Source organism: Gymnogyps californianus, chromosome 3 (assembly GCF_018139145.2).
Source record: "Gymnogyps californianus isolate 813 chromosome 3, ASM1813914v2, whole genome shotgun sequence".
Taxonomy (NCBI): Eukaryota; Metazoa; Chordata; class Aves; order Accipitriformes; family Cathartidae; genus Gymnogyps; species Gymnogyps californianus.
The window spans coordinates 56,619,411-56,646,155 of NC_059473.1; the positions used below are offsets into that span (position 1 = coordinate 56,619,411).

The 26,745-nt window shown below is 39.1% G+C and overlaps 1 protein-coding gene across 4 annotated transcripts in view; it reads left to right on the forward strand.

Annotated features, from left to right (window-relative positions):
* The window catches only part of LOC127014669 (damage-control phosphatase ARMT1-like), a 67,548-nt gene that overhangs the window by 3,017 nt on the left and 37,786 nt on the right, over positions 1 to 26,745 (forward strand). Inside the window, exons 1-4 of one of the 4 annotated variants that reach the window (XM_050894167.1) lie at positions 16,027 to 16,090; positions 18,159 to 18,235; positions 20,358 to 20,385; positions 23,776 to 23,907. In XM_050894167.1, the coding sequence (XP_050750124.1) occupies positions 18,159 to 18,235; positions 20,358 to 20,385; positions 23,776 to 23,907 (237 nt within the window). In that variant the 5' untranslated portion in view covers positions 16,027 to 16,090. Of the gene's footprint in view, positions 1 to 1,020; positions 1,187 to 2,173; positions 3,689 to 16,026; positions 16,091 to 18,158; positions 18,236 to 20,357; positions 20,386 to 22,777; positions 22,802 to 23,775; positions 23,908 to 26,745 lie in introns of those variants that run through there. The other 3 variants (XM_050894165.1, XM_050894168.1, XM_050894166.1) reach the window with 3 other exon arrangements.

Consider the following 26,745-nt stretch of genomic DNA (forward strand, 5'->3'; position numbering starts at 1 on the left):
TGTTCATTCTACACCATCTTAGTTACAGCAGTGTTTGCAGACCATATGTTGCATCGAACTTTGGGAGCTGATCCTGGTTAAAAATAACTTGGCAGGAAAAACTTGTTGTGCTCGTACTGTGGAGAGGTGCCAGTACAATGTAATGGGGTAGGAATGAGCAGTTTAAGTTCCCGCTGCTGCCAAAAAAAAATTGAAAGCTCCATGCATACTGGATTTGCCCTTAGTATTACAGAGATGCCAGCACAGTAATGGGACTCTGTTTCTACTGGTATATTGCGTAACTTGAACTCTTCTAGCAAAAACTTCAAATATGAGATGGATCTGCTGGATTGCACTTAAAAAACTGAGCAGATACTTTTCATTAGTAAGCTTTAAGTTTCTTGGTCTCCATTATTTAGCTGCTCTTAAGCATATGCTTGGATGGATGTTCAGTCATTTGTCAAAAGGTGTACGTGCAAATATGCCCCATAATAGATGAGTCTATATTTGTTATATATTACAAGAACTGAATTGTTTTGTCATCTTTGTCATGTTAATTTTCTAAAGTCCTAGTTAAAAACTTTCATAAGAATAACTTCATATCACTGTAAGAGACTTCAATATGGGAAGTACACTTCAGCACCCACAAACACGCTTAAAATTGGGCCAGCAATTCACTACAGTAGTTCACTTGTATGTTACAGTTTTAATTCTCTGTGTCCGAAGACTGGAGTTCAGAATTGTCACTGTATGTGCAGTTCCCAGAGTTGTTGTGACTGAACGCTTGTTCACTTTGAGAATATATTGCTAGAAATATAAAGATGTCTTGTATACTGTCTGTTTCAGCGAGATATGATATCAGGCTGTTATTGAGATGTGTGAAAATCTAGTATGACAAATTAGAAGTGGAAAATCTAACTAGGGCCCGTAGTATGGCCTAAAAAAGCTGAGCTTTGAGCTTGCATTTTCAGGTGTATTTCATGTGCTGTCATGGAAAATGTGGCAAGTATGTTAATATATTTGTTCTCCTTCTATTTTTAGCCCACCTATTGACAAATTTGATGTATTTAAAGAAGGAAAAGCTCAAAATTTCTTTGAATCCCAAGAGGCTGTTATTGCCTTATGCACTTACTTTCAGGAACTTCTTAAAAACATCAAGGATCTAGATGAAAAGCAACTTCAGGAGGAACTTTTTAAGCTATTGCAGGTAAACTAGTAGTGCTTAACATAAGAATTTAAAATATCTCTCCTATGTAACAAACAAAAACTTGAGGTTATAAAGAATCTGAACTTCATATGGAAATTAAAATATAGCTCTCTTGTTTGTAAAAATGCGATGAAATCCTGACAGCCATACTGTATTGCTGCTACTCTGGAAATATTTAAATTTTGGTTACTTGTATTAAATGTGACATTTTCATTACACTGCTGGTCTTCACTATGTATTTGAAAACCCAGCTTATTCTCCCTCAAAACCAGTATCTCTAAAACATTTTAAGTCAAGTTTCAGATGGCCTTTTTGTTATTTAACTATAAAATTTTAAAACAGTTCATTTTATTGACACTCTAAAAATTTTTAGGCCTCTTTGAAAGAAAAGTTAGAAGTCAGTCTGGGCCAGAAGTAGTTTAAAAGCTTTATAACTGCATTGTTCTTGGAAAATAATGCCTTTGGGTAGAATACGAAATATCATAGGATAACAAATAAGTCCATTAGCTGGCAACAGTGCACACCAAGTATTTGATGAATCTTTATAAAGACCTCATTAGTGTGTACTTAAAATACAAGTTCTTACTTGACTGCATGTAATAAAAAAAATAAACCTGCTTTTATTACTCCTTTTTCTGTGTTCCCACTGATATTTTCTGGAATTACAGTATGGAGAATATTTGTGTTTTAAGCTTTGTGATCAGTGTATTTACATTGATCTAAATCTTCCATCTTTGTCACTTCTGATGCATGTTTCTGATACCTTCATAAATACAGAGCACTGTTTGGTTTCTTCCACAAAATCTTGTCTCTATTAAGATTTGTTTACAAGAAGTTGAATTTTATTAAAGGCTGGAGGAAAATGTGGAGTTAGAGCCTTCATGTCCCTAAAATAAAAACAAACAAACAAAATCTTTAGTATATGTGAAGTTCAGAATGTAACTATAGTGAGACTTAGCAAATGTTTTTGTTTTTTCCTCCTTCTAGGTGTCATTGTGGGGCAATAAGTGTGACCTTTCTTTTTCAGCTGGTGAAGACAGCTCTCAGAAATCTAGTCCTTTACAATCCCTGGAAAACATGATACCTTACATCTTAGTGAATGATATGGAAAAACTTTGGTTACTACTTATAAACGCCAAAAAAAGAAATACAGAAACAAGTAGTGTTAGAGTTGACATAATCCTGGATAATGCCGGATTTGAACTTGTGAGTGATCTTGTGTTGGCTGACTTCCTGTTATCGTCAAAGCTAGCTGATGAAGTCCATTTTCATGGAAAAAGTATTCCATGGTATGTGTCAGATACCACAAAGCATGATTTTAACTGGACTATTAAACAACTGCAGTCAGCTAATCATATGTGGATGTCTAGATGTGGGATAAACTGGGAGGGCAATTTGAAAAAGGGAGTTTGGGTTTACCGTGATCACATGTTTTGGACTTTGCCACATGACTTTTCCAGTATGGCTGAAGTTGCTCCTGAATTGTATGCTGATATACAGAAGTCAAACTTGATCCTTTTCAAAGGTGATCTAAACTATAGAAAATTAACAGGAGATAGAAAATGGGAATACACTGTTCCGTTTCATGAAGCCTTGAACAAGTTTCATCCTGCACCTCTCTGTAGTTTGAGAACACTGAAATCTGACACTCAGGTTGGCCTAAAACCTGGACAAGGAGAACAAATTCAGGCTTCTGAACCTGAATGGATGGTGAGTGGAAAATACGGGGTTGTTCAGTTTGATGGTGCTCTCTAGTTAAATCGTTCCTAATATTCCGAAAGAGAGATTCAGTCTGAGTTTTAACTACTTTCTCTGTTCCATGCTTGGCTTCAGCAAAGATTCATTTTTGTTTGCACTTTTTCCTCCCAAGTGATTTGTTGTTTTTGTACCACAAAAGACTTCAATGTTGTGCAAAAGTTTACAAACTGTCTTTGTATACATAAATCAATCTGCATTTCAGTGTATTTTGTTTTCCTAATGTCCAATGTCAGCAGATGTTTAAGATGAACATTTAGTTGTCTGTAATATTTTTTTCTTCATCAGTGGGTATGAGAGTTTATGGCTAACAAGTAAAAAATCTGCTTCAGAAACCATTTCCTCAATCCCACATTAGTGTGTATTTACTTATTTCAGGATAATTTGTGCTCCACATGCCATGCATTGCATGAAAGTTAATATTTTAGAGAATGCACAAATTAATTCCAGATAGATTCTTTGCAACCCATGGCAGGATCATATTTTAAAACTGTTGAAAATTGAGTTGACTTCTACCAAGACTTTACTACATAAATTGTTTTTTACTTGCTTCTTGTGTCCGTGGACAAATAACTTTCAATGTTTTGAGTATAGTTCACTGTACATTAAGAGAAGAGTTCTTGGGTGATACCTTGTAAATATTAATTTAGAATTTGAAAATTAAATTTTAATTTTAAAATACAAGTGGATGTTGCTAGCCAGTTTGTCTGTAGGAGGGGAGTTGTCCCATCTGGTAGGAAGATTAGTGGGAGAAAGGACAATCTCGTTTTAAGAATATGGAAGTTACTGTTTATCTGAGAACCTCTGCCGAAAAAACCCACACAACAAAACGCCCAAAACAAACAAACCAACCAACCCAACCAGTTACATTAATTGGATTTTAGATTTAATACAGATTTGAATTAAAGGTGGCCTGTCAGCAGTGTTTGTGGTTCAAGAACTGCTGCCTCTTTCCATTGTGATAATTCTCTTTATTTGTCAAATGTATTTGTTTTTTTAAGAAGGATACCATAATTTTCATGGGGGAAATACAACTGCAGTTGCACTGAGAAGTATATGATAGAGAAGCATACGCCATACAGGTTGCTGCTAATTGAGGTTGTTAGATGCCCATTTCTTCTCTTCTACCCTGGTCTCAAATTACTCAGAATTTTTGGGGAAATTTAGGGATAGTTTAGTGGTTTTTCAGAGTGAAGTGAAATGAAAGTGGAAATGCATTATCCATTTATAAAGGAAAAAATACAAATAGATTCTGTCAAGTCTTAAACTACTTCTATGGTTTGAAATAGGGCCTTTGATAGGGGACTGAGGTAATGCCAGTGATAACCACAGGTTTGTTAGAAAATGGTGGCAGAATTACCCATAGAGTCTGACTGGGTTATGCTCTTGTCTAGAGCTGCTAAAATGAGGTGAACTTGCCCCTGGTAGCCAAGGTGGTTATGTTATAGAGAACAAGAGTAGACAGCAGAGAAACTTCCTTTTCCATTTTACATACGTCTTACACAGTGGAAAGGAAGGCACAGAAGTGGCCTTACTTGAGTACGTTCTGGAAGTGGTGCTATGGCAAGGGAATTAGAATGACTGTGTGGTAGAAAGTGGATTTAGAAAGACTTTTGTGCTTACAGTTAACCTAAGACAAGGTTAAGCTTTGGCAGGCCTAAAGAAGTGGGAGGGGGAAGATGGGGCAGTATTTTGTACCTGTTTCAGGCTTTGAAAATGAAGGTGGATTCCCCTTCTGGTCAGTGAAATCACTGGCAAAGCATGTCTTCTGAAGTGGAGAGAATCAGCTGCTGCTTATTCACAGAATCACAGAATGGTTTGGGTTGAAAGGGACCTTAAAGATCATCTAGTTCCAACCCCCCTGCCATGGGCAGGGACGCCTTCCACTAGACCGGGTTGCTCAAAGCCCCATCCAACTTGGCCTTGAACACTTCCAGGGAGGGGGCATCCACAGCTTCTCTGGGCAACCTGTTCCAGTGCCTCACCACCCTCACAGTGAAGAACTTCTTCCTTACATCGAATCTAAATCTACCCTCTTTCAGTTTAAGGCCATTACCCTTTGTCCTATCCCTACGTGCCTTTGTAAAAAGTCCCTCTCCAGCTTTCTTGTAGGTCCCCTTTAGGTACTGGAAGGCTGCTATAAGGTGTCCCCGGAGCCTTCTCTTCTCCAGGCTGAACCACCCCAACTCTCTCAGCCAGTCTTCGTAGGGGAGGTGCTCCAGTGCTCTGATCATCTTTGTGACCCTCCTCTGGACTCGCTCCAACAGGTCCATGTCCTTCTTATGTTGGGGGCCCCAGAGCTGAACACAGTGCTCCAGGTGGGGTCTCACGAGGGTGGAGTAGAGGGGCAGAATCACCTCCCTCGACCTGCTGGTCATGCTTCTTTTGATGCAGCCCAGGATACAGTTGGCCTTCTGGGCTGCAAGCGCACATTGCCGGGTCATGTTGAGCTTCTTGTCAACCAACACCCTCAAGTCCTTCTTCTCAGGGCTACTCTCAATATTGTGTTCATACAATAAAGATCTGTACAGTGAATAAATATGCTCCAACTGCTGATGACTTTGATTATTTGTGTTTGTGTTGTTGTTCTTAGATCTGCAAGTATATTAATATTTTAAAGTTGCAAGATCAAGTATTCAAAAACTAAGATGCTAGGAATTTCAGGAGGCAATGTGATATTGTAGGTGGGGTTCTACTTTTGAGACCTGGGTTTAGTGTTCTCATCTCCTTTGCATCTCTGGCTTAGCACTCCTAAAGGATGAATTCATGCTCATCCTTAGGCACTTGATTAAACTGCATAAATTAGAAATCCAGTCAAGAGAGCTGAAGGTCAGACTGCTGAAGGTCTCTGACTGGAGAGAGCTCAGGGGAACTCCAGCTTTGGTGCTTTGATCAAATACATAAACGACACGATGAATCTGGGCACTGGAGCCTCAATTTCTCATCTGTGAAAATGCTGTTAACTTGTTTCAAATGCACTTTGAAGCCACAACTTCAGGTCAAGAACAGAGGGATGGAAGTTGTAGAATATGTATGATGAAAACTTCCCGCCTTATTCAGAGAGACAAAATGATTAGGGGAAGAAATCTGCTTTGCCAGTAGACAGATTGTTTGTAAGGTGCTGACTTAATTTGCTGGAGAGGTTTAAAAGTGTGTAATGGACGAGAAAAGAAAGGATTGTTTCACTGTTGAGGCCACCCTTGAAGACTAGATTTGCTTCTTGCACAATCCTTACACATGCTGAGAAACTCAGTTTCATTTTTCGCTGGTTGTTAATCTGTCTCTCTGTGCCCAGGTTGCTTTCAAGCTGTTACTTCTGGGAACTCACAGTGCAGATCAGTGAAAATTAATATTCTGAAGTTATGATAAATAGAATCCTACAAAATGCTAAATCACTTAGGAGATGCAGCAGTATTCGCTGAGTATTACTGAATCATCTCATTGGAGATTGTTGCGTTAATGTTTGTGAGGAAGTATGGTGGTGATTTCATGAGTATTGTAAGACGTGTAATTCTTAGATTAGCATTTGAATGCTAATGTAAGACATGATGTCATGCTGGGAAAAAAAAAAGAAATAAATTAGTTCTATTCTCCAGTTTATAAAGTGAGCACTTTTCATCTTTTGCCCCTCAGAAAGAGAAGTTTATATGGTAATATACAGTGTGACTACATAGTTACGTGAGGAATGCACAGCCGTAACTTCCAAATCCTTAATTGCTTGACTTCTGTAGCTGTAATTGCAAAGTGCTATCTATAGACAGAACTGAATATGCAGCATACTTTTCTGTTTGTTGGTTGGCTATATTTTTGTAAAATTTGGATTGATTCTATGAAAAAATAAAAATGGTGCTGTAATGCCGGTGTTATAGTCTCCCATGCCACAAAGAAGTAGTGAAGACAGATATTCCGATGAGGCACTGTGCTCTGCTGTTGGGTTAGCTACAGTTTAGTTGAAAACAGGAAATGCTTTTGTGTTAACTCAGTGTTAATTACTTGTGTAATAGAGCTTCATGAAATGGCAGCATGTGCCTACTGCATTTAGGTGGAATTTACTGTTATACAACATAAAGCATATGTTATAACATTAGCATATGCTATAATATAGCATAATTTTTTTTCTTAAGTATTCAAGAAAGTTGCTGCTGTACATCTGTGTTACAACTGATTGCCCAAAATGCTTGTACAGCATAACTCAGGAGCTACCCAAATTCTTGAGATTTTCATTTCATGTGCCATTTGAATATTTCTAGGAAAACCAAGGGCAATTTCAGTAATTCTGAGGACCACAACAGACCAACGTCTTTTAACTTCTATTTTTTTATTCTACCTTTTGAGCAACTGTATTTGTAAATCAGTTTTTGATAGCGATGATTTTCATTTGTGATGAAACAGGAGGAAAAGTAATGTCACAGGCGCAGTGAAAGCCAGTACACACATCTGTCTGAATACTTGATAATTCATTAGATAAGATATATACAGTAATTCTGTATGTATATAAGGCTTCTTAAAATAAATTGATGTGGAAAATAAGTTGATTGTATGACTGGAAACTGTTGCAAGAATATTGAAATAACTTACATAATTTTGTGCAAAAGTTAAACATCATTATACTATTTCAGTGGCTGGGAAAGCCAACTTAAAATAATTCAGGTCTTAGTTCTTGAAGTTTTTTTCTCTGAAACAGGTTTTATACAAAAACCTGTAAAGCATTTTTATCCAATGAGGTTTTGAAAGATATAGGTGCCAGAGAAGGGTATCATAAAATGTTCCTCTTCATCAAGACAGGGCAGTATTAGGGAAGTTTCTGCCTTGTTACTCTACCAATATTCTTGTTCAAATTTCAAAACCTTAAAAAACATTGAGAATCTCTTAAAATGTATCTGGTAATTACTCATTAAGGTTGGTGCAGCTGATGGTGTCATTATCAGGATCACTTCCCAAACTGATAGGTTCTCCATGTGTTCTCAGCAAAAATGGAGATATTTTAGTGTTACACTTGCTGTAACTAAAATATTTCCAAATCACTTTGTTTTACACACCTTACTGATGTTCCATAAACCCTAACTAGTGGTGTTGAAATAGTTCCTTTGAAGTTCATAGTGTATTTGCATTCATGGTTGAACTACTAAACTACTTGTTCCATGTGAAGCATATTTATCTCCTGTACTCTGTCAGACAGCATAGGAAAAATGTTCATTCTGTTGCATGAAAATTACCACATGAAATGTTTTTAATCTAAAAAAACCTAAATCATGTCTAAAATATAAATTCCAAAATGGAATTTTGTACAGAACTCTTAGTTTTTTTCATTAAACAGTTTGTTTGCTTACAAGCCTTCTCTTTACCCAAAATTACAGAATAAAAGTTTGACATGATTTTTATTTAAAGCAAAAATATAAGTTCAAAATCACTTAAGACTTACCTAAGGATTTTAAAATAAAACTGTGAAAATGTGCTGGTTAAAACGGTCCTTTTATTTCTTTCCAATATGGCAGTGGCAAAAAGCATGTGGGGAAAAAATTTCCTATACCATGGACTGTTTATGTTTCCTTGTTTGGTTGTGGGTTTTTTTTCCTAAAACAGGTTTTCAAAACTTCTGTGAATTTTTATTCTAGCTGATACAGATAGATTTCTGTTTCTGTCAGCCCTGGAAATAAAAAGGCCACTTAAATAAATTTATATGGATGAATTAATCCACATTCTGTCTCAGCTTTACAGTTGTGAATTCTGCAGATATGTTGTAAGAAGCGTTTTTATTTACACTTCTTTTTGAGGTTTGGCTCATTTGGCTTTGTTTCCACTGGGAAAGAAATATAAAATGTCATATTCTGATCATACACAATGAATAAACATATTCAGTACTTGTATGCTGCTTTTGTTTTATCACTTTTCAGTAAGCTAAATAATCATAGTCTTTCGAACTTCCTGTGAAGAAAAAATTTCATGCTTGTAACAATTTCTTTTATCTTTCCTGGGATTCCACTTACTTCTTCCAAGTCTTTAATGAAGTAAAAGATTAAGAGCTGAGCAGACTAAGGTAAGATATATCAAGGTATTAATTATGGGCTTTTTTGTTTGCTTCCTTAATGTTAACTAACTGATTACTCTCATACTATCATGGTAAGGCTGATGCTTTTGAAGTGACTATAATTGATAAAGAGTCTGATGATACAGTTAGTTGTATCTTTCAGTGTGCAGTTCACACGGAGTTTTGCCTGCAACTGTGGTATTTCGCTCAGGGATTAATTTTACAGGAGGACTTGGTTGTTACCAAATGTGGAGATGCAGTGCCTGACACCGAGGCAAACGGATGGTGGAGTAGAGGCAGAAGGCATCCAGGCCTCCTGTTCCGTGTATGGAAACGGCTGTACAGAAACCCCGTGTATTCAGTGCAATGCTGCTTAGTGCTGACACAAGGCACAGGAACATCTCCAGGCTCGCACCCCCAAAGTTCAGGCACCTGCAAAGAAAGGCTTTCTGCCCCCTTACCTGTTAACATACAGAATACTGTGCCGGAGGTAATCACATAGAGTTTCCTTGAAATAGTTGAGCCAGGCTCAATCTTTAAAACGCTTGTGTATATTAAAATAATGCAGCAGAGAAGGACCTGCAAACTGGTAAATCTATGCTTTCCTTCAGTGGCGGTGTGTATAGAAAGGTTGTTCAGGAAACTGAGAACTGGCTTTTAACAGCCATTCTTGGCCTGGAATAGGTTTCAGCTCTTATCTCCCACTTCCCAAGAAAACGTCTTAGCTGTCATGGATCAGGAAATGTACTGGGTTCTGGTCCTAGGTGCCTTATATATATATATAATTGTTATTTTGGCCTAGGATCTGTGTTTTGTAAAATACAAAACAATTCTGGAAAGAGGGTTAGGGTCCAGGAGTGCTCCCTCAAGCTGGCTGAAGGATCCCTTTACCTGCTCTTCCTTCCATCCAGTGACTCTTGTGTTACCTGCGTAACAGCCCTATTTCAACCCAGGGAGTATGTGTACCCATGGCCAAAGGTCAGGGAGTTAGGAGACAGATAAAGTTGCAAATTCCTCCAGGCAGAGAAGGGCCTACAACTTGCTGTGAGGGCTCTAGTATCTTTACATGAACAAAAAGTATCCCCATTTCTCTGTAATTGGCTGTGTTCTTGGTTTCAAGCAATCCTGAATTAGAGCTACACTTGAATGCCTTTGGGATGTGTTCGATACGCACCTTTGACTGCATCAGTGGCGTTGGATTTGGCCCTCAGAAGTTTTGCTGCTACTTTTCTGGATCCTGATGGAGCATTAGCAGGAGCTAGTTGCCCAGTGCAGATCAGGGAGTTTCCATACATATGTGGAAACTTAAGTTCCACATACAGAGAATTTCCAAAATAACTGCATGAATTGAGTTTAGACTTTCAAAGACTTTATATCTGGTTTAAGTTCCCCAAACTGAAAATTACCTAATATGTCAGCAGCAGCTTTCGAAGAAGAAACTCTTAGATTTTTTAAGAAAATAATTTCTTGTAAATTGTCCTGACTTTTTTTTTTTTTTTTTTAACTAGTGTTCTGATAGCTGCAAGTATCATTTAATGGAATTTTTTGCCTTTGCTTTCATTTAACATTATGCACTTACTGCTGATGTCCTGAGCCGGAAAGCAGCGTGCAAAGTGTTTTATTCTGTGTCCCATTTCTCCTATGTCTCCATACATAGATAGATAGAGATATGTTAGTCTGTGCATAAAGCATTTTTAACCAAATATTTGCTTACATGGACATTATCGTAATACTCCTCTTGTTTCTCCCTCACTAAAACATAGCTTGTATTTTGGATATAACACTTGAATTTACAAGTAAAAAAGTTCAACTGTAATTTCCGAAACTTCAGAATACATTCTTTGGGAAGTCTAAGTACAGGGTTTGTTACACCATGAAGCTTTGCATTTTCATTATTGCTGTTTGCCTTGTGTTTCAGAATTAACTTTTTGTTTTCAGCCCATGGTTATTCTGCCCTTACAAGATAAGAAGGCATCTAGTAATGCTATCATAAAAATGTTTGGTTACTGTTTTGTCATCCAAAGATACTTAATATCTGCTCATGGGCAGGCTAAACTGTTTTATTGCCACATAGGACATCTTCAGGAAAACCTCTCCAGAAGTGATTTCTTTTTCCCTGACAGTTCTAGGAAATGACTTGCTCAAACCTGAAATATGGGGGGGGGGGGGGGGGCATGATGCTTAAACAGATTCTGTGTTAAAATCTCACTTCTTTCCCAAGTCTGATTAGTTCCCCCATATGCCTATTGCATTTTCACCACCCCGCTTTGTCCCAGTGGGGGAGTCCAGGGTTGTAAAACCACCTGGCTTATTTCGTTCAGAAGATTTGCTGACCCCACAAGATGTCTCCATTAGATTAGTTGAGCCGTGCAAATTCACATGGGATGAGGACAGTGTTAAACTCAATGTTTTGGGGGGAAAAAAAAAGGATTCCCATTTTCATTAGGCAAAGAAACAGCTCAACTTAATCAGACTAGTTAATCCTTCTTAAGCTTGTCCACTATCAGATTTACAATAGTAACTGGTATCAGACACAATTTACACACACACAACTTACACACACATCTTAATTGTATTAGTTAGTGGTATCGTCTCTCCACTTTCCCATGTAAGCCTGTTTTTTCCTGATAATATAATTGCATTAATACCTTTTCCACCTTGAAGTCTGTAAATGTGTTACGAAATTACCTCCAGGGAGGCAGTATCTCCTTTTGTTAACTGAAGTTGTATTTTCAAGCGTATGTTTAGGATCTCTACATCAAATCGTCTGTCACTGGTCGTGAGCCAGACTTCTGCGTCAGCTGACAAAAAAGAAATGGGAGTAAGTCCCGTCTTGATTTCTTCATTATTTTTTGAAGTAGGTAAGATGAGGATAAGGCACTCCTCCAGAAAACTTTCTCTACTACAGGATGTGACACTAGTGATATGAGGGGGCGGAGGAGGAGCGCAGCTTGGTGTTGGGACATACTGTGCTTTTGGAGTTGATGCCTTTCAGAAGGCAAGCAGATGACAACCTTGGCAAGTTGTGCCCATGACTTTCACGCCAAGTATTTGTAAAAATGTGGCTGTTTTAGTTATTCTAGCTAAATTTGTAGATAATGAAGTCGTGTAGACTAAATTTCTGCTGAATCTCTTTTGGAGAAATACATTTCATCTTCTTTTTTAATATTGCTAGTGTACAATTCTTTTCTACCTCAGCTATAGCTGCTTTTAGGTAATGAGTGTCTGAAATGTGTATATGCATTCAGGAAATCATTTGGAATTTGTGTGCATGATAAAACACAAATACTTCACCTTCTCAATATGGTGTTGATGTCGATGGCTTGAGGTTAATAAAGCTTTTTTTATAGTGTTAGTAAAAAAAGAAATTTTGTTTTCAAAACTAATATTAAATGTTTTGATTCGGTCTTTTAATCAATTGTTATGTTTTATTTAAATTACAAGATCTGTGAACAGTAGAATTAATGAAGCAAAACTTTCTTTTCCCCCTAGATTCTGCCCCATGGGTACCTGAATACCTGGTAGTTTGCTTCACTTCCTGATGGGGCATTTGAAAAAAAAACCAACCCCCCAAAACCCCCAAACCAGCAAACAAACTTCAGTACAGATTGTAGTAATACACAGAAGTGTACTGCAGGCTTTCCATACAGTTGGGGCATCTCAGTGTTCATTCTGTGCTTGGCTGTCTGTGTTTCACAATATTTGCAGGAAATTAAGCATCATTCTGACTTAACCTCTGTCAGATTTGCTTCAGATTTGTCAAGGACTTGGAAAAAAAAAATTAAAAAGTATGTTAAAGAAGTATATGTCTGCATGCTTAAATACTGTGATTGCATTTGGTTCTTTTGAAATCGGTTTAAAAATATAATGCCAAAAGATGCATTTTTTCATAGTGCTTTTGATTTTTTTTAATTAATGAAAATATTTAAAAGCAATTCAAATAATAAAAATAAGATCTCACCTTTCATTAAGGAGTTAATCATTCCATTCTTAGGAATGGTTTTGGCTCTGAGGACTTTGTGAATTCTTTCTTGAAGAAATAGTGTTTTAGGGAACTCTTTCCTAGATCAGGTCTGTCTATTACAATGTCTGTGCATATCACTCTTGCAGTGTTCCTGCAGGCCCCAGTAAGCTGCTTTTTTTTTTCCCCTTTTTTCTTTTTTTTTTTAAGTGGGGCTCTTATTTTGTGTTACTCATTTCAGTTTTCTTTTTATTAAGTTCTCAGAAGTCTGCAGACTGATTTGTTAGCAAAATACAGATATTGATACAGAAATGTCATTTTAGCCTGTGGCGTACTAAGCACTTTGAAATGCAATCTAAGCTAATTTGTGTCACTTGCTAGGGGGTCTCGGGTTCAGGCGTCCAGAAACATGGAACCGTTGGCATACTCGGAACAATTGCTCTCCATCCATCCCTATCCCACAAGATACAAAGGATGTCTCTTTCATCGAGTGAGGGACAAGCTATCCACATCATCATGTGACTTTTAGCTTTGAAATTATTCTGATACATCCATTCTCATTTACTTATCAAAAATTCAATTAGGAGCAGATATTTAGGAACCTGCAGAACTATCTCAATTGTTAGATTTTTGAGTGTACTGGCTACTGGAATTGGGGTTTCATATCCCAGATCAGTTTTAGCATCTTTCCTCAACACTGAGCTCTTTCACAGAAGGGAAAGATTGTAGTAATTTTTTTATTATTATTTTCTGTTTTAAAAATTAGAGTGACTTTATTGAGTACAAACATTCAAAAGATTCTGCATCATTCTTTGCTAGAAAGGCTGAGAACATCCTGTCCATGTATTTTCTGTAACACAACATGAAGAATCTTATGCATGCAAATGACTCCTTGAAATTATTTTTAACTAAAAATCCTGAAGTAGCCCTTCCTAAGTCATTATTTCCTGCCCCTGTTAAGGAAAAAGAAACATGAAGTCCTTTTGAGAACTCTACCTGTAGTATTTAGTAAACAAGCCTAAAGCATTTTAAAGTGTGAGCACCCTGTAATAAGATGCTTTTTTCTTAGTCAGATAGCTTGAAGAGTGGGCATGGCACCCCTGCAAACTGCCCCATTCTTTTTCAGTGTTATATGAAATTCCTGCTTTTCTTCATCCTTTTTTTCATGCCTCTTTTGTTGTTACTCTCGCTATAGTTCATCAGATTCAGTGGTTTTTTTAACGCCAAATAACTTTATAGATCTACAGTAAGGTACAGCTGTATAAGCATTCTCTCCCCATCACCAAGGGTGTAGAAGTGGCTGAAGTATAGCTCTTGAACCAGCCGTGGCACTGCAGGACTAGCGATGGGAAAGTGCGCTCAAGCAGATGCTTAAGAAAGTTAGGACAAAGTTTCACAATCATTTAATTTTGCGTCTGCACGCTGCTCTGGTAGTGGGACAGATTAGGCTGTAGTCAGATGCTGGACAAATCCAGGATGGCATTTTTGTCCAAATTTGCAGAGGACATTAAAACTTGTGCCAGATTTATGCTGGTTTTATGTAAAACCACTAATACAAATTTAACCTGTCAAAAATACCTAATAGATTTGAATTGCAGAATGAGTTTACACTGGATCAGCATTATGCACCATGCGGCGGTAGCAGCTTTGATCCACCACGTTTGAAATTATAAAAACTTTTGGTTGGGCTCCTTGGCCAGCAGCATAATATTTTAGGTACCTCATGTAATAGAACAGTCGCAGACATAGAAGATGAAAAAAAAAAAGGTCAGGAACGTTGTCCTCATAAAAATATTAAGGCTTTGTGTTAATCGAGATTTATACCACTTTGGGATAAACTTTGGCTTGGGAACTGAATGCAATTTAACTAGGAATTAGTTTCCGAGGAATTTCCCTCGGGAACTAGGGATTGCCTGGGCGTTTCTCTCTGAGCCGTATGGAGACAGCCTGGGCGCACAGTTCCCCTCTGGCCAAGGTCCCTGCTCTTCTCTGGCTGCTTTCTCACTTGGCTCTTGAGAGTTTAGCACTGCAAAACTAGGGTCCCTCCTCCCAGGCAGCAGTTGCTGGGTTCAGGGGGTGTCTCTCTTCAGAGAGATGCCTGCAGCACATGCTGCTCACACCTACCTTCTCTGCACCCCCATCCGCTCTGTCAGCACTGCATAATTTTGATTCACAAATGCCCTGCTGGTTTCACTCCTCTGCTACAGCAACAGTAAGAGCATTTGCATAGACAGTCCTCAAGAACAACGGTTTTCGTAATACATCTTTACACCCCCTATGCCATCCTGTGTTGCTGTTAGCTCACCCTTCGCCTGTGACGATGAACTGGAAACGTGCCACCAGGGAGCTGTCATCACCCCATGCACCGACAGCAACTGTGTCTTGCCCCAGATGCTCCCCGAGATGGAGGCCGGTGGCTCCTGCCACTCCCGCCGCTGGTGCTGCACGGCCTCAGCCCCGCGCAGGTCTCCATTTCCCCCGATCTGTTCCCAGCACTGCTTCCTCAGATTAACCAATTTTTCTCCTTTCCTTTATCAGTTTAGTGGCAGATTCCAGCTGAGGTATGGCATTGTCTAGCCCTATGCTTTAAGTGATGTAGCATTTTAAATAGAGTGATGATCCACACTGGCACTCCTCTGCATGGGCAAGGGCCTTCTCTGTCCTTGGCATCAGCAGTGAAATGACATCAGGCACGTAGAGAGGAGGACCATTTTCTTCTCTGGAAAACATGAATAAGTCAGTGTTCCTAGGAAAGGTGAGATGCTTTTTGACTTGTGAGTGAGTACAGAAATGGTGCAAGATCGCACCGTCCCCAGAGGCACTGGGGCAGGCCTGATGAAGCAGCTCACAGGCTCTTCAAAGCAAACGATGTGCAGCACCAATACACCTGAAGGTTTAATTTTACTGCTAGCTGCAGTTCCTCTCTTCCCATGTTTATCTACTTTATTCGGAAGGAAGGTGAGGAGGAGGAGATTCTCTTTCAGCTGGAGGTATTTTAGCAGTAATCAAGGCAAGCTACTTTCCCTGGGTTGCGGGAGGCACTCGTTTTGCAGGCTCTGGGAGGAGAGAAGGAAACCCTGCCTGAGTAAGAGCATGCAGCTGTTCAAATTTAATCTGCTCTGTTTGCCTCTGTTTTGACTTTTTTGAGGAAAATTTTGAGGTAATTTTCTCAGGTTTATAAAGTTTTGTTGTGTAATGTTTATTTGAAGTGGAAAAAACGTTTCTGTGAGCACCCCTTTGTAAAGACTGTTCACCTTCAGGCACCGAGCACTGTTCCCCCCCTTCCCTAACCAGGGAACCGCACTGCGACCCCCACGCTGGAAGCCCCGCGACCCGCCCGCCCGGGCCGCCCCGGCCCCGCCGCCCGGGCAGAGGAGGGCGCAGGCCGCGCCGCCCGCTTCGCGTTGCCAGGGGGACGGCGGCACCGCGGCGGCCGCCATGAGCGACGCCATGGCCGGCAGTGGCGGGCCCGGCGCGGCCTCCGCCGCCCCTCGGCTGGCTGACAGGGACCGCAGCGCGGCGGCGGAGGTACCGCGCGGCTGGGCGCTGCGGAGCGGCCCGGCCCTGCGGCCCGCCTGCGGGGGCGGCGGTGGTCTCTGCGGGCGGGAGGCTGCGGCCCGCCCTAGCACCGCGTCCCCGGGGAAGAACGAGGGGGAAGGCAGCCCGGGCGCGGAGGAGGGGGGCGGCCTCGGCGGCCGGGCCTGGCGGGCTGCCGTCGGCCGGGCCGGGCCGCTGCAAGGCGCCCGCGGGCTCCCGTGAGAGGGCCCGAGGCTGGCGTGCCCCGCCGCCCGGCGCAGGGCAAAGCGGGGCGGTAACAGAGGGACGGAGGGGAAGACAGAAAGGGTAGAGGGTTTTGGTTTGTTCTGGGTTTTTTTGCAGTTCCCGTATTAGAGAATAAAGCCCTGGTTTTGGAAAAATCCCGGCCCCCCCGGTCTTCAAGCTTTCTGTCGGCTGTTTCTGTGGAGCGTGACTGACACTGAGACTGGCTGTAAACCCCCCTTGCAAGTTATCTTTTCCATTTTAAATTTAATTTCGCCTTTTTTTTAATAACAATTTCTGCAGCTGCAGAGCTGTACCCGGTGGTAGATGTGCGGTTCAGTTGTAGCTCAATGAACTTCAGCCGATCCTTATAGCTTATCTTTACAAATTCAAGGACGCAAGTTTTTTCTTATTAAGTGATGCAGAAGGGAGTATCTTTCATGGAGTAGGAATTTATAGTTATCTAAGAATTTCTTCTTTGCATTTCTTCTTCCTTTGAAATGGGTTTGCTGGCTTTGATGTGAATTTAAAGGAGACGCTTGAGGATATTGCTTGGAAGGATCAAACTCTTCTGTACTAAAGATATAGTAGAAAACTTGTAACAGTTTCTTATTCCAAAAGATGAACTATTTATTAGTGTGTGAACAGCTCAGTATCTCCTTAATAGTTGAACATCAATTTTGTAATTATGCTGTATTGTTCTGAGACAAAAAATACAGAATTTTGGTAGTTTGTTATGGCAAAATCAACTGCCATTATATTAAATACAACTGCTTTGACCCGATTACAAAGTTTTTGTTAGCACCACTTAGTTACAAGGTTGACAGTAACCTGCTCCACATCCTACCGACCTGAAGTCAAATAGTTCGTGAATGTTACTTTAGTAACTTAGAAGCATGTTAGAAACTGTATTTATAAAATGTGGGTTACAAATGGTAAATCAAACTACAGCACTAATCAGTCGTAATTGTGTATATACCAACACACTTAAATATATCTAAAATATTTGCCTTTCATTGACTGTAGTAAAGTATAGCAGGCATTATGGGAAAATTGCAAGAGTGTTAGCATTGCATGATGGTCTGTTTTTTAAATCTCTCATTTAAGCTATTTTCTTACAAAAGTTACTTACCTCTATTCAACACTGATAAAAACAGCAGAACAAGTGGTTTGCAAAAATCCCTGCATAAGCACACAATTTTTCACATTTTTCTCCTAAATTTTGTCTTAGCAATTACCCTTTTTATTATTTTGAGGTTAAACACAGCAGCTCCTTCTTGTTATTAATTTTGGAAAAGCTGTGAGATAAAGTGTCGGGGAGATCCAAATTCCTTAATTTAGCCATACAGGCAAAGGATGAAGTAAAACAAAAATATGTTAAGTAATATTTACAGTAGGTGATGTGTCTCTGTGATTGCCTTGAGATGACTGCTGTCTTTCATCATATTACATGCATTTATTATATTTAGATGCAAAACCACCTCATCCTAACAGAGAGGAAAATGAAAGATGAAAACGCTTTAACTGCTGCTTGTAACAGTAAAGGGTAAGACTAAAATTTTGATTGTCATGAAACTTTCATTTCGGCCCATTAATCAAGCTTGAAATTGACCTCTTCAGTAGATGAACAACACCAGAGAGAGATTTTTGTCTTTCAGTAATACCTTTCAATGATTACTGCAAAGGGAGGAGGGTAGAGCTAAGCAGTACCATTCTGAAAGGAATTTAGAAAATCTATTTGGTAATTTATTTGAGCTGTTGGGAACACTTTACTTAGTTTTATGTGTTTCTGGAACAGTACACTAATGCATAAAAACTCCACAGGCACATAACAACAACAATATAAGAACTTTTCAGAATTGCATGCACCAACTGCAAGCAATGATTTGAGCCTAGTTACAGACAGAAATCAGAGAGGGGAAAGAGGACTTCACCGAGCGGGAAGTGATCAAAAGTAATTGGGTATTTCTGGCATTTTATAATGTGAAAGAGAACTGACAGAACTGAAATGGTTTTGAAATTGTACTTGCAAATTTTGGTTTATGTTAATAAAGTATTATCAATGCAAACATTTTGAGACCTCTGACAGGCAAATTGGGCCAAGTATTATCTAGAAAGAAGCCAACTTTATGCAAGATATACATACAAAATGGTTAATTTGTGAACAGTTTTTTTTCCCCTTAAGTGACTCTGATTCATTTTAGTCTGTTTTCTCATGTATTAACAAAATCTGACTCACTGTGTAATAGTGGCTCACCCTTCTCACACTCGTTGGTGTGTGTAGCTGCTGTGACTATTCTGAAGCGATGTGCGTGCTGGCTAGCTGCTGCTACCAAGAAAAATCTGCAATAGCCAAATGCTACCTACCTTCCCTCCATTTGACTTGGAAATGAACCTCTAAAACCTGTCCAGTGCCCAATTTTCATGTAACTTACAGTTATCTATATAAGATTTGCTTTTTATCCTGCAGATTTTATGAAGAGAAACATACTCTAAAACTTGTCTTTCTTTATGCTAGGATAGATTATTTTGCAAAATAAAATAAAAATTGAATATTCCCTGCATGCTGAAGTAGAATTTTATTTTCTTTTTAAATCAACTTATACAAGATAGTTTTGAAAAGGGCCTTGTTAGAACATGTTTTGACTGTTTAATCAGAAAATTAAGCTAGTTAGGTTGTGGATGGCAACAAACTTTTAATATTAAGTTTCTAGCTGTAGTTAGAATAGTTACAATCAAAACATAATGTTTAAGCTTCCGTTTCCAGCAGTTCAGCTCATACACAATAAATTCCTCTTGGTCCCCCTTGTCCTGAAGGGCACCTTAGCCTCCCACAGATCCAACAGCAAGTTTGGGGACTAACATTTCCTTGTGATTTCTTAGGGAGATAAATTCTGTGTGGGCATTTTTCAGCTGCACGTTCTTCCCAGTACTTTGTGTTGGATGTCATCTTCATTCTGGTTGCAGCAAATAATAGTAATAAACTGTGCTGCTGCATCGTATTTTCAGAAGTTAGAACAATTTTTATGCACGTACACACCCATGAATATTAATTTGTCTTAGGAAGAAATATTACAGATTCAGGATATTTCATTTTGTTTGTTTGCAGAGTATGAACTGTTATGGCACTGGGATTTATAGAAATTATTGAATAGCCCACTGAGTCCAACCAGTATGCTAAATCCTGTATAAATATGTAGGTAAAAAGGGCCCACTAGTTACCTTAACGTCTGAGGAGAAAAAAAGATGTAGCTCAGTTAACATAGATCATGTGCTCATTGCTCAGATTTTTTTTTTTAAAATTTATCAGTGTAGAAGAGATGCAGGATAAAAGGAAGGATGAAATGAAAACTTGGAGCACAAGGAAGCGATCACTGCACAAAACCTGATTGTGTAGCTGAACCAGTGAATGTAACCCAGAGAAGTCAAAGTTAAGATGTCTGTTTTAGTTAGATGTGGGTTTGAATATTGTGGAGGCCATCAAAGCTCATAGGCTACTAGAGAAACTTTCCCACAGTATTCTGCTTTTATGCCCTACTTTGCTGATGATAACCTATGACATAGTTTAGTGAAGCAGGTCTGTGAAAAATTAATGTCATATGTCATCATATTGCAAATCTATTTATTTTTCAACCTCTCTTCCCCCCTCCCCCCCATTTGTTCTGTAGAAGCAAAGGAAGAACGGAATCGACAAAGGTTTGTGAGTCATTATTTTTTGGTATGCTAGCCCCAATGTGCTTAGGTGCTTTGGAAACAGGAAGAAGAAATCCCTGCCCTGAGTAGTGTCCATCTGCTATGGACAAGAGGCAATGCATTGGCAAGTCACTCAGGGTGATGGTCAGTGCTTAAATGCTTGCTGAGGGCTTTCTGTTTCAGTAGAGATTATTTTTTTTATATATGTTTTGGGAAGGGGGGGCAGTGACAGTGGCAGCAGCGTTTGCCAGAGTTGAAATAAGAAATGTAGCAGGAAATAAAAGAAAAGCTGAAAAAAGCAGCATGGGAGTGACTGACTTGAACGGTTGGCTGATTTCAAAGTGTATGGTGAGGTATGAAACTACTGAACATTGTTGAAGTTCTGTTGTTTCTGAATCAGGTGAAGTTTGTCAACTACAGGCTGGATTCCAGGGAGGTGAAAGTGGTTATTTGGTAAAAAACAAAACCAAAAAACCCCGCAATAACAACAATGACCTTATGTTGTTGATCTTCTAAAGAACGCCTATTGCTAATAAAGCCAAGGATCCAAGTAGACGTTACTTTTAAGTATTGTAAATACAGGTTTAGCTTCTGTTTAGTATTTGAAGTGAAATGAAACCTTCATTTTCTTGCAGGTAAGTGGAAAGGGATCAAAAAAGTTAATAACGTGGATGGGAGAAACACCCAAAAGCTAGACTATTTAGAGCTGATTGAGTGATAATATATTAAGGTTTCTCCTGTCTACTGCCTCTTATTCTTTTAACACTTCATTCATTCTGTTCTCTTAACAGTAATCAGTATAAACTACATAGTACTCATGAGACATTACAAATCTGAATTTTTCCAGAGATACGAGTGCCACATCTGCATTACAAATTTTACTCCTATAGTAGAGTCATGCCCAATTAATCGCATTGTTATAGGTGTGATTGATGATCAGACTTGTGAATGGCTGCTGGCAAAACATAGAAAACCATTTACTTAAATATTAAAGCATGTACATTCCCTGCCAAAAGTATGATAATCATACCAACTTTCCTAGCATGTTGTCACCATGTATGATTAGCTTTGTATTTACTAAGGCACTGGAGGATGCAGAAATCTGCTTCTGTAAATCTCACTAAGACTGTAAATGAGGGAAATGGTAATTCCCATTGACTTTTGCACCTGGCTTCATTTAAACCTCTTTTAAATCCTTCTGGATGTGTATCTGCATCTTTAAAGTGCTTATAATTTTAAAATCTAGATTTGTATGACCGATATAGGTTTCAGAAGTTCCAGCTGTAAAGGGTTTTCTTATGTTGATTATTGCTGCTGAACAGGGGGCTTATTTCAGAGCATAGCTGAAGAAAGGTTTTCATTTCATCAGTTTTGAGATGTATTCCCTCTTTCTGTAGAGTCAGAAGTGGTTGTGTTTGTTTAGGGAAGGAAAAAGAAAACATACATCAATACAGTAACATAAATATAATAACATACATAAATAACGTACACAGTGTTATTCTTTGCAAGCTCCAGCCCTGGTTTTGGAGGCCTGATGTGTTACAGAATAAAAAAAACCTCTCTACATCAAAGAATTTCATGTGGTTGTACTATGCGAAACAGGTGGAGTAAAGCAAAAAGGAGGACAAAGTAGCAAAGAGATGGCACATGCCTTCCCTCACTCCCTCAGAACTGTGATAAAGTGTTGAGAAAATTAGCAGCCCTTTTATCTCGGAGATTGTGTGCTATGTTGTACATGGCCGTGAGCTGTACTACATGTATCAGTCTGGCTTGATGAGAGTGGTAACTCCTTTGTGAAAGAGCACAGCTGAGTGTCTTTGAGGGAGATGAATGTGACTAAACTTGATGGATCTAATCCAGTGTGTACTAGTGCATTGAAGAAAGATTAAAGAAGAGAGTCGACAATATCATAGAAACTAATCTGAGGTAATTTATCTTCTGCTACAGTCCAAACTAGTAGTTTTGCCTTATTCCCCAGGGATTTCTGTGTGCATTTCTTGGTAGAGGCTTATTTTACTAGATGTTCACCTATTTAGAAAGCTGTTCATTATTTTCTATTTAGAATGGGTAGGAGCTGAACTTACAATTTATCTCGGCCTGGAAACCAATGCTGATGTAGAAGAGCATGAAGTGAAGACATCTTGTCTCTGTCTCCATTGGAATACCTTGTTTCAACAGCAGTCATTAACTGGGGGAGATTTGCATTTTTAATGTATGCCTAAATGCACTAGGATTGCAGTTTTGCTTGTCTTGTGTGGGAGCTGATGGAATAAAAATCTCATGTTCTGTCCTCTACCATGTGTGCTCCCAGCATCACCTAAACACAATCTTGTTTTGAAGATGTTAAATTTCATCATTTTGTAGTCACTATCAATTGAAAAAAATGTTGTGTCTAATGAGACTCTTATCGAGACCTCAGGTCTGAATTTTCATGTTGAAATCTTTAAGTAACAAAGACGACGAAATCCACCGCATTTCTGCTCTACTTTAGAAAAGCAGAACCACACAAGAATGAGAAATCTCACTATAAAGAGTCTAAAAGGCACAACTAAAAGAGTTGTACAAGTGGGGTGAAGGAGTCTGTGCTAGAAGCGCAGACCCAGTGCCTGCCATCTATCAGAAGGGCTTGAAAAAGGATGAAAGGAAGTCAGTATGGTGATTGCTGGGGATGAGAAAGCATCATTCAGAAAGCTGAAGTTATGTCCAAGTGACGGAGTTCAAAAGGACCTTTAGCATTGGCAGATTAGAAGTAAAAGCACAAATGGGCAAGGCAAAAAGTGACTTTGAGGAGCAGGCAGGAGTGTCTGAGTAGCCATGGACTCCTCAACCTGGTAGAGAGACCGTGGAGGTGAGATATGATAGAAATCTGCAAAATTGTGAGTGGCATAGAGAAGATTGATAGCCATTGCTTTTTTTCACCATTTCTTCCAAAATAAAAATGAGAGGGCATGCAATGTAACCGAAGTCTAAAAACCAAAGTGGTTCTTCGCATAAGAGACACCTGAGGACTCCCTTTGTGTTAAAGTTTACATGGGTTGAAAGAGTGACTGGATAAGTTTGTAGAAGAGGGACCTTTTGAATGTTGCTAAATGCATAGAAACTGCAGGAAATAACCTGAGCTGAAAATAGTGATGGCCAGGGGATTGCTGAGGGGGAATATCTTACATGCTGATATACTTTAGCACTGATGTTGATGGCTGAACTTGCACATGAAAGTGGTGACTGGTAGAAAAGTGACTGTTTATCCTGTTTTTCAGTAAGGGTCAGTTACTCTGGGAATAACATATTTGGAATAAATGCCCTTGAGTAGCTTAATCAAACAAAAAAGCACTGAAGCAAAAATGTTTAAAAAATGTGATGTCTAATGGTTTTGTTTTCATGCTGTCTTCCCAGGAATCTCATGATCATGTTCTTTTGGGTATTCCTGTCCCTAGAGAGCAGATGAATCGCTATCGAGCTGCAGCTGAAACTGCTCAAAGTGAACTTGCAGCACTTTCGGTGAAGTATGATTGTGCCCAGTCAGAGGTACATTAAAAAATACTTCCAAATCCTTCTCCAAACTTGAGGATTCTCTACAGTCACTTTCTGCAGAGAATAGCTTGCAGAAAGTCCAAAACTTCTTGCTTCTGATACAGAACTTTTGTTTCTCATGACATTCTTCTTCTTAGAATTTCTGTGGGATTTTTACTCTGCTTGCTTCTGTGTTCAAGAACTGATTATGAGTTTATATTTGAAAGATTTGAAGCAGTCTAGCTTTTTATCATCATCTAAATGCGATCTTTTTTAATTAAACCTGAAGGTTAATATTTCTAAATTGTTGTTCTATAAAAGTTCTGATAGATGTCCTCCTGTTGTTGCTGGTGAGTTAAGATATAACTGCCCATCCTCGCCCATTTCTCCACTTTATTCAAGTTATAGCTCCCCAAATTTGCTTTGCTTTCATCACCAGTGAAGTTGTGTTTGAGTTGTGTTTGAGCTAATGAGGTTGATTGTAAGTAGAGAGGCTGAAGAAGACACACACATCCTTTTCTGCTGTTCCTGCCATGCAGATGGTACTTCTCAGGAGAGAGGATTTATTAGAGAATAATTTTTAGAGTTTCTGTATTTTCACATGTAATTTTTTTTTTTTTTTGATCCAATTCAGCAATGCAGGCAGTGGTCAGTTTTAAAATGAAGTCAAATTTGCCTTTAGGACACATGAAATGCTTACATTTATTTAGATACATAGATTTAGGTGTATATAGTCATAAATATACATAGATACATAAAGTTCGATAGAAACTTGTGAACATTCATCCAACTAGTTGTTTAAACATCTGTACATTTTACAAATGTGTGTTTCTGTGATATACTTGCATAACACTTGAACATTAAAAACGGCTCTCTCACTGAAGTAAAATTTCTTTAATTGTGAATAGCTGAATATGGGAAACAGCAAGAACATGTAATATTATAGGAGAATGAATTGTTAATACAGTATCCAGCCAGAACTACAGAGATAAGCATCCATCGGCTGAACTTGAATTTGGCCAGCAGATCTTGAAATTACTGCAGATGTCCCCTACATTTAATGGCTATCCAGGATCAGTACTTTAAATTTCAATTTTAAAAAGCCATACAGAATCTCATGTTCTCATAGAAAGAATTTATTACGGGAAATGGTGAATGGCTTTATTGCCAGCATGACTGACTGATTTATAGATTCTTTCAGCACTGTGCTTGCGAAAGCGAAAGCATAGTCAAGAAAGCAGCTGTTCATGCTCTTGTTAATAAAGACCTTCATGACCCAGCTGAGGTCAGAGCCTTGTCCTTCTGAGTGCTCTGTAAAACTCATGATATGGGATTATTCTTGCTTTTTCTGCTATTGGAACTGACCACAAAGACAATGGACAGAGGAAAAAATATCACATTTTGCAGATGGGGAGTTGAACCACAGAGAAATTTTAAGGTTATGAACGCTTTAAGCTACCATAGCTTGGTCCAGCTGCCAAGCAAAGCAATCCTGTTGTTCCTTCAGCTGCTCATTTCCTTCCCCACACTGCCCCATCCCTTGTGCTGGCACAAATGTATGTGTAGTTTTACGGTGCACTGTTTTGTTGGAGAACTGATGCAATTGAAAAATAAAGCCTTTCCTTCTGGGTTGTTTTTTAGCCAGATCAGTTTCCCAATCTTATTTCACCTCGTAGCCATGTAAGTGCTTCTGCTAGCACAAAGAAGAGAGAGGAGTATGGAAATGAAGCCAGTGAGCCTGGGAAAAGGCAGAGCTGCTTTTCTCAAGATCAGTGCTGCTTTATGTCAGCTCCAAAGTGTCTGATAAACCAACGCTTGCAGGTGAAGCATAAGCTCATCAGAGACTATGCTGCTGCTGCAGGAGTGATCCTCCTACCTGACTCCTCAGTGTTAGCCTTTTCTCTGTGACGTGGCCAGCTCCCCATCCTCTTCCTCCTCTGTAGAAAGTGGATTCTTTTCTGTCAGCTGTGTTAATTAAGTTTTTTGTGGAGGAGTCAGACAAATACCAGAGCTGGTGTGAGGGAGAGGACAGGGATGCGTGGCTGGGAGCAGGAGAAGCAGGACCTCTCTTTTCCAAGGCAGTCACCGTTCAATCAGCTCACCGGCCTCCTGGAATTTCACTGAGTATCTTGGGTTTGGTCACACTGGAAGCCTCTGGCAGAGCAGTGAATTTCCTGATGTCCTGAATTGCAGCTTAATGTCTTAAATATTTATTGCCTTAAAATGTTTGCCACAAGTTAAAAGCCCTAGCACACGTCATAAAGAGCAGTTAACGTGGCTTAATTATTTGCCTGTTAATTTTATGTAGCAGGAGATAAATGCTTTGGATTGCATCTTGCTGCTTATAATTGGAATTGTCATGAAAGCTGAAACATGCCTTAACACTTCTTATGACAAAAAATCCACTTTAAATTACTTGTTCCTTTTAACAAAATAAAACACACTGAAATTTTATGTGCCTGCTGTGTCTGCCTCAAGCTCAATCTTTTAAAGAAGCTTGTAGCAGAAATAGTTCAATGGAAAATGGTATTTTTAACTAAAAGAGAGAGGGCAAAGAAGAGAAAAACAACTGAACTCCATGGACTGTAGGGAAGCTCTAGCATCATCTCTGGAACAGGTCGTTGACATTTGGCGGTGATGTTCCTCCTCCCACCCTTCCTTAAAAGGCTCTCTTGCTGTTTCTGTGTAAATCTAGCTACATTTGATTGGATTATCAGACCAAAAAATAACTATTTGCGTATGCTGAGAAGAGGTTGCCTACAGCACAACTCTCCAAAAATTTTTTTGCCTCTGAATATGCTGCAAATCATCAAAAGGCTCCACCCTCATACAACAGGATACTTTGCTGTTACA